The 10,997-nt window shown below is 44.4% G+C and overlaps 2 protein-coding genes across 2 annotated transcripts in view; one reads left to right on the top strand and one right to left on the bottom strand.

The window, feature by feature from the left end:
- Window positions 1–10,997, bottom strand: part of T265_07269 (hypothetical protein) — a gene marked incomplete at both ends in the record, with an annotated part of 64,515 nt that overhangs the window by 40,880 nt on the left and 12,638 nt on the right. The window lies entirely within an intron of this gene.
- Window positions 850–10,754, top strand: T265_07267 (hypothetical protein; the record flags this gene model as incomplete). Its single annotated transcript, XM_009172745.1, has 2 exons — window positions 850–1,052; window positions 10,520–10,754. 2 exons carry the CDS (start codon window positions 850–852, stop codon window positions 10,752–10,754), a joined length of 438 nt encoding a protein of 145 aa, XP_009171009.1.

Genomic DNA, 10,997 nt, shown 5'->3' with positions numbered 1-10,997 from the left:
GTACAAGGTATGAGGCACAGGATGCGTGGTCTGAACCCGACCCTGGTATCCCGACTGCTTCTGTCTAGGCTCGGACAAGCTGGCAGTATCTCAGCGGTGTTCCGTTCGGGTTCGATGGCAGCTATGCACCGCAACCGCGCTGCAGCTCGACGGTTATACTATTTTTACGTAACCTTGTCCATTCAACCGGCTTAGTGAAGTCCAAAGAACGTATAATTTTACCAGTCAAAGAGAACATGATTTAATTGTAAATACTAGACTGGCTACTAGCGACCTTTTCTGTTTAGTCGAGCTCTTCGGTTTAGTCTGCCGTGCCTCAGCAACAGCATATTTTCTGCTTCTACTGTTTCCTCAAAGTCTTCCTTGGATGATGGTAGACGGTAAAATGAAACCTCATTCTTAATTGTGATAGAAAGGCATGGCCATTTTGGATAACAATAAAAAACTTCATCTATGGGAGGAAGGTACATGCTTACTATCCTATTTTTATTGTTGCGTTCATAGAAATATTTTGCCCGCTTAAGGTATCCTGTGGTGGATATTTTCGGATCCGTTGGCGCCATTTTCCCGTGGATGAACTAATTGCACGTCAATGTTGGAAGAGGGATGGCTAGTCGGCATAACATTATGGGATGGAACACTGAAAGCCCTTCGCATAGAAGTGATAACACAAAAGATTTTCGCGTACAAAAAGAGTGAAGATAAACGACTACGCGCGAGCCGTTGAATCCTAAGTAAACATGAAGAAATAAGGCTCACGGGAAAACAGTCTATCAAAAGCCACCACCTTGCCCTAGCATGATGACAACGCAGAAAACAGATTCGCCACATTTTCAGTGCGCGCCGAAGATGTCTCCTCGAATGGTGACCAAACGTTTACAGATCAATTGCCATGCTCGGCGAACAGATCAACAGCCACGTGATCAATTACCGACTGATGCACCCGAGCTACCAATATTCCAACACATTACCAGCTTTCTCCTGATTTGGTCTGGCTGTGGAACACACATCAGAATCAATCCGCCCACTCTGTTCCCAGCGAACGGCTTCACGTAAGATGTAAACAGTTTGTCATGGATTTGGTACCATTACAAAGTGAGCTCATTTGCCAGCCATTGTCAGTCGGTTACCGAATTCCCCAGTCCTCAAGGGAGCGTAAATTATGATATTATTGTTAGAGAATGGGACCTGAGGGGATTGATCAGAAAACTTCATGTCGTGGACCTTACCCACTAACTCTGGACAGTTCGGTATATATTTCGACGGACCTTCCATTTGCATTAACCAACTGTTGTTAGTGGGGGAAGCGCTTTTCAAATAGTTCCTTCTAGTTCGTTGTCACAGTTGATTCATCTGAGTCGAATTCCGATGGCCAGTTGAACAAAAAAGGAGACATTCTGACAGGGCCTACTGTTTAGAATCACACTCAAGCTCCTGATAAGTAGCCACCCAATGGAACATACAAAAAAGGACAAACGAAGGATAGACAATAAAGAAAGATATGATTTCCAGAGTGAGACATGAGTAGCATAAAATTTATTAAAATTCCAAAAAGGACATGCTACGATCGTCAGTTGGTGCACGGATAGATAACCGCTATTTCGGTTCCAAATATTCCACTACCCATTTTCACTTCATTCTCAAATGTCTATCTCTTCATTTGCAAATACAGTACTACCTACACAAGGATATACCTGCAGGGAGTGCTCCATTTTCCACAAGAGACATATCCCCTTGAGAAAGACTACAGATATGAAGCATTTCCTGTCTTCTCGACCAAGCGAACTAAATATCCGGTATCTTTGAATGTTTACAGAAACAGACCACAGGGTCTAGTGAAATTAGTCACAACGGTCAACGTGCACTCCCAAACAATTAATAACTATGAGTATGCTCACGTGTCAGCAGAATGTGCCTGCATACATGTTGTCGAACCCCCTATCCTCCGCCGAAAGAGGGGTTCTTGCATCCGCTGAGCAGACTCAAATATCAGCAAAAACCAACTGTGTGGCGGAGATGCATGTTGACATTAGATAAAACAGTAGACGGTGGGAACCAAAAGGACAGCAATTTGGTAATTGATCAAGTAGCTGTTGACCTGTTCGCCGAGTTTGGCATTTGACGTTTCGTCACCATCCAAAAATAGATAATCCGTGCGCTATTAATGAGCAATCTGAACAAAAAAACGAAACTCCAGCCAATCAATTCAGTTTTATCAGTGTACGGCTGTATGTCACACCGCACTATCCTTCGTATTTCACGCTGACTTCGAATGGACAGGCTGGGCAAAGAGAATCGCAGTGCTGTTGTGAAGATAGACGGAGCTGAACTGCCCCACCAGGTATTATCATACCAGAAGTGACGAGGAACTAGAGATACGACGATCTACGTTTTCCATGAACCTTACAGGAAGAATAATCGGCCAAATGAGTTACCGAAATATTGTTAGTGATTTGTACGGTAACAAAATTGACTGTGGCTTGCGTGTCTGTCCCCGATGCCACCAGGTTATCGTCATTAGAGGTTAGCAGCGCCTCCATCTGGCTAGGGCCAAACAACACGTACTCGGTACACAAAGCAAATGGGTTCATCCGTAACACAAGGGATGTTGCGCTCATCCAGACTAGCAAGGTGCGCCATTATCTAAACAAGGATCAAGTCAAAGGCGAGACTAGTATGTCGGCCAACTGATCCATGTGGACCAATGACAAATCCAGTCCCATTGTGACGTGAGTTCACTGCCTTATGTATGATGTAGTCAGTTCGGACAGACAGACCGGCCAAACAGCATATCATGGCTGTTGCGCAAGTAGCACTGCATCGCAAAGGATGTCGAATATCTGTGGTGACGTTTGGTGCCCACGCTAGCTGATTGATTCGTACGGTAGATTTGCAATATATATGGAATATTCAAAATGTTCCAAAAAACAGCATCACGAGAGTCATGTGGACTGGAGACAAGCGTTGATGCTTCCTAGTAAGGGAGCAATCACCTGAGAAGGAGCAAAAATCCGTGAGAAAATTGGGAGCTGTTCCATGATGGTTAACGGTGGCTGAAAAATTATGCCTCGTGATTTTTGAAGGGTGTGTAGTCTGTTGCTTAGTGTCAGGACTGCCACTGACAAAGGAGCAAGAAGTGGCAAGATTTCACCGGCAATTGAGAGAGATCAATACCCGAAAACAGCAAAATTCGGTATAATTTCCGACCACCACTCGTGGGAGCTTTTCGCCAAGTATGTCATCGTACAAAAAGAGCGGAATGCATTTGTGGCCGTTGCGCACGTCGATGTTTAGAACACTTAGTATGAGGATAGGTTAGAACGTAGAGGTCCCGTCAACACCGAAAACACTCGTATCAAAGCCGCGTGATAGTTCCAGAAAGTCGTTAAGAAATGCCGATACATCTTTTCTCAGATATCTCATTTGTCTCTCCGCGATCTTCGAGCTGGTGGTTTGAAAACTGAAACGTTTGACCACAAGCGGCTGATCAGCAGTGTGATTAACTTGCACCTGGGCACGATACAGCGGCACTCCTTCAGTTACGAGATCCACATCACGTGGTCACGCTCCTCGAGTGGCGTTCTTCGAGTTATGTTATGGAACACACCCAAATAACTTGCTGTGGAACTCTGTGCGGTATTTCATGGACTCGTTTCCGCAAAAATCTGCAGCTTTTTCTGAACGGTGGTTACGTTACTCATTGGAATGTGTCTAGGTACAAGGACAGAGTTAGGTGAACCTACCGGAGTGAGAATAAAAACCGGAAAATTGCCGGAACAATTGGTGAAACCAATGCGGAGGAAGCTCAGCTGTGCTGCACCAGGGTAGGCGCTTCAATCGGAACCCCGTTATCGTGATGCCTGCGTTGTCACTCAGTCGAGACGGCCTAAATTTGGCTACGAGGGCATCTGTCAGACGAAAAACGATCTAGCATGATTACGTGAACTACCGAAGCGTCCCATTTAGGTTTATTGGCTCGGATACCCTTGTAAGCCGCACTCACAATCATTGGATTCACACACACGATCACGTGTCACACACAAACATATGAAACTGAGTTTTGTCTGAGATCGTTTATTTTGCACCGATCATACATGTTTTGATCAACGCCACGTACCCGTAAGGTGTTCCACGACAGAGCAAAATGCTCGTGTTTTGCGGGCTTAAGCACACGTTCAGGCATTCTGTACCTGTGTCACGTGACGGACGGGGCATAATCAAAATGGTCATGTGGTCAAGTCACTGAGGTAATCAGCGTTCATGATCGTGGATGCAGGGGGACAGCAAAACCAGAAGCCTGGTGGACCTGGGTAATCGATCTCAAAAGTACACCCAGCTCCGTTAAACGCTCCCGCTCAACCTACGAATAAGTCAATGTCCGATATGATGATCGTTTTGGCTTGGCTTGGAATGAGGGCAACAATGGGCCCCAATGCACTTCTATGGTTTTCACAAGCCCCGGGCTGAGTCTCGAGCCTTGTCGTTGTCGTGCTACGGTTGCCAAGGCTACCGGTAGCGGTAGCAGATCACACGGAGGCAAAGGATGACTTACTCTGCAGACTTCGGGAATAAGTGGCTGGATGGTTGATGAAAGTGCTGCACCATAAATTGTGATCGCACCACTGGAACATTGTGAGCGGTGAAAATACCTTCAGTTCAAACTAGTCGATGTCGCAGGGTAACACGAAAAGAGCAACAGCAGTGAATGAGTGTTGAGTAGATGTCGTGTACATCCAGTTTACTATTTCCTGCTTCATGGAGGGAAGTAGTAATCTATGACATTCCCTGCATCAATGAAGCATCTTCAAAGTTGGCACACATCTGATCTTTCAACCTCTTGATTAACGATATGATGTAAAAGGCTCCAAATAAGTGCGAGTAAGGCCTCATCTGGGTGACATGCTTGAAGATAATGAACATGGGGATGAGATTGCCCTTCTTCGGCTTCAGTCAAATTAAATTTGATTTCGCTTTAGAGCTTCAAAACGTGAAATTCTGCTGCGCGACGCCCTTCTTCGGCTTCAGTCAATGCTATGGAAATTAAATTTGATTTCGCTTTGGAGCTTCAAAACGTGAAATTCTGCTGCGCGACTGGGAAGGGAGTATTCTGACTTTCCACACAACGGTCTTCTGCCAGCGACTTTCGACAGGTGTTTGTATTATCCTGTACAGATGGATACGTTCGCCTACAGTACAGCCCATGTTTGCAGCCCGAAAAGACTAGTCAGGATGGGTAGCGTCCGCGGAGGGCAGCCATCGGAGTTACGAATTCACAGTGAAAAAAGTCAGACTGGAGAAAAGATGTGTGGATTGCGAAAAACGCTTCCTCAGGGCTTTCTGAGTCGGCATGCGTCGAATGGGCATGCCAAGTGGTGTTGTACACATTGAAATAGCATACACTACACACCTCAATAGTGGCTTCTCACTGAGAATGGCTTCGCAATTCGTATTCAGTGGAAGGAGATGAATCATTCACACTGACGACTAATGAGCACAACAAAAATGAGTTCACTTTTAGGAGACTGCATTTAAAATGTATCAATTGAAAACCTGATATGCGAGTGCCAGGTTTGGTCGACAGCGAGAGAGAGAAAGGAATTGGGGTAAGCAAAAGTCTCACGCTTGAAACGAAAGCTATGATGAAAACAATAGGCTGAAACTTAAGGGCAAGTGATATTCTGGTCTTTGTCAAGAACAGTACGGATGGTGAGCTGATCGGAGGTGGTTGAATGAGTTGACATTACTGTTGAAAGAACAAACGCTGCAGAGTGAAGAGCGATTACTACGTTCGTTTCGCACCGGAATGTTTGAACGGTGGGGGAGTGAGGATCAGAAGATCAGCATGGCTCCTATAGGTTAAAATGGCTTTTGTGGATAGAATATACTTTGATATGAACGTGGGTCACTCTGTTCATCGAAAACTCTCAGTACACATATGTAGCGTGTCACAATTTTTTTCTATCGGATTACCAAACCCGTTTGGAAATCGCATCTGTTAAATGGGGACAGAGTTCTTTCACGACGCCCTGAAATACACTTAGGGCGGAAAGCTACACCACATAACAGCAAACCGACCAGCCATACATTCAGTGACTAGTGTAGCAGGAAGCGACACTACTGCAGATCAAACAATCCACAATTACGTTAACCCCAGGAAGTGGAAGAGTGCATAAGCGAAATGCTCGTGGCCAAGTCAAACGAAAGACGTGATCCAGAATCTTTCAATGAATCATTCTAGAGTAGTGGGCAATCAATATAAGCCCATACGATTTGCTCTGCTCTACTCAGACGGATTAGAATTTGGGCTCCCTTTGCTTTGTCTGAAACATGAAATGTAATCTGATATCCAAATCCAAAAAAACATCTGATGTTTTCAGCAGTTCTCATGAGCAATCAAACAATCAGCGCCTATGTCCGTAGCATTTCATTTTCCGCTATTTTATACGTCAGTCTTCGTCTTAGTCGAAGCTCTGCACTTTGAAAAACAAAGTTACAAGCCACCGGATGGATGTTACCGAAAGTTTGTTGAGCTAAACAAGAACGCTTTAAACACTGTGAATGGTGCAAATGTAGCAAAAAGAATGCGAATAAGCGTGATTAAGCGTTGAGACCAAGGTGTTTCTCAGAGATCTAAGTCATCCACTTGGCAGACCAAAAAACATATTAGAAAATGTTGAAAATTGGTTATTTTGTAAACCAAGTATGAAGGGGCAGTCAGTAATCACTCGTCATGCCGCCCCTTGTTATCAAGATCACTTCACATCTGGCCACCGAGGTGCTTGAACGAACGGTTTTCTATCGTTAACTTCGTTACGTCATCACTCACTGGTCAGGCGTCATTCATCACCCAAATCCGGTTTATTCCGCCACAGACCGCATGATTCAGAGTGCATGGTCGTGTTATGCTATAGAAATAACGCTTATGTTATTCATCGCAGTGACTTTCATCTGCCACTACTTCGGTAGACGCATTGTGGTTTCGGCCAATAACTGCAAATGAGCACTGACACAAATCAGCCGATTCACACTCGCAACACAATACCGGCTGGAATGTGTGCATTCTCTTCGACCAATCTGATGCCGCGTTGTAAAGGTAAACAGAGATGAAGTAGTTCAGCACTACCTCTTCTCAGTACACATACACACCTTATTACCTTATTACGGGCGATGATGTCACCAGTTGGTACGTGCACGTTTTACCTACCCTGTTGGAATAGATTTGATGATTTGATTTTGGTTGAATTCGGACCGGTCAGTTGAACAGGATACAGGAAAAAAATTGGATCCTTAACCAATGTCGTCAGTCAGATTCACCATGGATTTCTGCACAACCCAGGCTACAAATGCACCTGACCTGATGAGTCATAGCAGTGCAGACATGTATTGGTTAGTTTCGGTAATGCTCGAACAAACGATCACCTAAGCCCTCGAAGCTCCGATGCAGTGACGACTGTTTATTTACGGATACGGCAGGAATCCAGTGAAGTTGATACGGAAGCGGATAATGAACTACTACTTCAGAATAATCTTCGAGACTATGGAAATAATATGGTGGAGTGCGGCAATCTAACCACAAAACAGCCGACTTGAAGCTACATGATTTCACAACCCAGACGCAAACACTGGACAGACACGTATGTTGTGTAATGGAAATGTCATTCTTATTTATTTGTTAGTGATATATATAATACAGAGGTATACCAAATCCTAATGTTGGCCTATCGCCACTTCTTTGAAAAAAAGCAGGGGATAACTTACTAACGAAGGCGAGTCATTCTTAGTACATAACTGGGCATCTGTCTCTAAATCTATTCCAGGTCTTCACATTAACCTATGCCTAACAACAGCGCAAGGTGAGTTTACACAGTCGCGGACAAATGCGAAAGATCGATGCTGGGTACAGATCAAGAGACAAGAAGAAGGAATCTCCAAACGGTTCAGTCAACAGGTTTCACAAAACGTGATGCGATATTTTCCCCTAACCGTACCAAGTAAACCGTTAACTGTATCCAAGGGAATAGTAACCCGCGTACAACATCGGCGAATCACAGATTTCGAAGAGTGCTTGGGAAGCATAGATTTCGTGCACCCGTATCACCTGTGGCGCAGGTGTGACATCAGCTCATCGGTTATGGGTCGAGTGCTGCGGTGTGCTCCATATTATTATACAGGTCAGAAAGCTGGTCACTGTGCGCCGAGGACGTTAAAAGACTTTCACTGTTTGAACATAGATGTTTTCGGAGCATTTCCCGAGTCTGGGAAACACCGGAACACCGGATAAGTAATGTTGAAGTACATCGAATGAAATATCCTTATTCGACTGGCAGCTTGATACAAATCTAATATATAGGTGACGAACTTTTATGCACTAACTTGCACACGTTTGAAACCAGCTACTCCAAAGTTTCCAACGGACAACTAGATCAATGGGCTTGGTTCAAATCCACATATCTGTCTTTCACAGTTTCATTTAAGTATATTAATCATCCAGTTTGTGTCCTATGGCAATATGGCTGTCTTCTTAATGGAGTACTCTGATAAAACAGAATTGTACAAGTCGTCGATGACTTTCGTTTATCAGGCCTAAAAACACGGTGATTTCAAATCAAGAGGCAAATCGATGGTTTGGGGTAGCCAACTACTGATCATTCAGTTGGTTGTCAACCCCCCCGCCCAACTCAACCTCAAAACAAAACCTTAAAATATGAGGACGGACTACATGGCAGAAATGAAAGATAGCAGAAGAATGAACCTAACGTGAGTTGCTATGGTATTTGACGGTGGTGTCTGATGCAAAAAAGCAAACGCGAAACCAGCGCTCATCGCAAGTTAACTTAACAAGAAGGAGCGTCTGTAATTTTTTCTGTCACGTAAATTTTAGATTGTAATAGCTCTCCTCGCAAACGAACTATAGGTCTATTCGGTCAACGCATCTCAGATCTCATCCGAATCAGCCTAGTTCTGTGGTTAGTTACCACACAAACGACTCTCATACAGCTTCAGACGTCGTAAGTTTCGCCCGTCGTTGCGGTAGAAATTGTCCCGTGGCAGTACATAACATTTACAAACGAAAGAATTGTTAGGAGACAGTACTTCTGCAGAAACTCTAAATTGCGGCACTAACCCTGTCAAGGGCACGTCTAAAGACACTATTCTGGAAGAATATCACCAGGTGATTTTTCTGAAATCCATCCAGCAGTGAAGCTTATGTACACCCAGTATACTCTGCGGAATGGATAACCGGCCGTGTTTACGCTTCTGAACCACCCAAAGCCCAAGCAAGTCTTCGACTTGGGCGAAAATGTCTTGAGGACGATTTTCCGAATAAACTGGTGCATCTGATTTGGCCTGATCCGTTTCCGTTGGCGTTCTGAACAATAAACTAAAGTGACCTTTGGCAACCCAATCACGCCCTGAAGGTTGCTGAACTATTGGTGCTATGGGCTGATGATTGCCGTCGTAAATAAACATGAACGATTTAGAATAAATAATAAGGAAAGTTTTGTTATCACCTATTAGTCTGATTTCAGTCGGTTCACTGCGTGGCCACGAGGTCTTCCCTTTATGAACTGCCACAGGAATCAATCATTCGTTCAGATGCGGCGCCCATTAAATGCCCAGCTGCGGCACAACTCTAAGAAAGAACGAGGTCCGCAATACCGCCAGATTGTCCTAGTCAAGATAGAAGCAATTGGGTAGCCAGGGTTGGGTTCGAAACGCAAACCATCCGGTCAGCGGTTTCGCGCCTTTACCACTGAGGTATCTCGCGCTCCAGAGAGTTTACCACTTCAACAGCCGACCAAGTAAGGAGGCGGCGGTCCCTTGTGTTCTGGCGTCATTAGTTGCTGCCAAGTCCACATGTTCAAAATGTACTTAATTAGTGCACAATCACTTAAATGTAACCTGATCACAGGCCTAATCACAAATGGATGTAGCTGGAAATCCATCTAGTGACAGTTAATCAAAATTGTTACGTCCAGTTAGGAGCTCAAATAAAAAGACCGGTCGCTAAAAGTGCAGTGGGAGTGGAACACGTGGACAAACAGTAGCAAAAAGTGCAGGCGATATCAGCTGAGACACGTTTTGGTTCAAATGACTTTCCGATACGGAATCGCAACTGAAACTCTTTCGCCATATGGTTCACTGATAACCTAGCATTTCGCCACGTGACGGTCTAGTGCAGGAGTGAAATCGTACCGCCTTCGGATCGAGATGAACAGAAAGCTGAAATATTCAAATCACAGCAAATGATCAGGCGTGCACCAAAAGTGCAGTCTCACTGATGGGTTTTCAGATGTTCACCTCAGTTCTGCTGCAAATTATAAAACAAATTATCTCAGGAACGTGAGTGCTTCGTGCCTAAACGTTCGGTATTTCCCAAGGGCTTTAACTGCAAATGCGCTCATAGAATGAGGTTCACAGAAAAGGGCCGCGTACATCGCACCAGGCAATGAAACTGATTACCGATTATAGAACACAGGAGGCTGTCAGAATCATCGTTCTTTGTTCAATTTTGTAGGCATCTTAGCACGATGAGGAAATTCGGCACACAAATGTGTGCAGCCAATACTAGTCATGAAATCAACTTGAGTAGAATCGATCTATCACAAAATCTGGAGAGATTTGTGAACAACTGGCGACACTCTCAGGTAAACACCATTGTCCTTAATGATAGAGGGTGCCTGCTCAATTCACCGACAACCAATCCATGGGATCGCCAATCAATCGCAGAACGAGTTGAGGCTATCGGCTGATCCGAAAAAAGGGGAATATGTGAAAATTTGCAGTTGATCAACTTTACAAATTGTGTAGCTCTCTTGAAGAAAGACAACACACAGATATGAGTGCGACTATGCCTGCAGTTTGAAGATAGATAGGAACACAGGGGTACGAGGAACGAAATTAGGGATTGAACTGCAGCGCAAAAGCAGCTTTAATCAGTGAACTAGCGGAGGTGGTCTCCCTAATGATAAGTGATTCTATCGAAATCTGATTGT

Source organism: Opisthorchis viverrini (genome assembly GCF_000715545.1).
Source record: "Opisthorchis viverrini unplaced genomic scaffold opera_v5_163, whole genome shotgun sequence".
NCBI classification, from domain to species: Eukaryota; Metazoa; Platyhelminthes; class Trematoda; order Opisthorchiida; family Opisthorchiidae; genus Opisthorchis; species Opisthorchis viverrini.
Note: the sequence above shows the minus strand (reverse complement) of the source record. Positions and strands in the feature narration are given on the sequence as shown.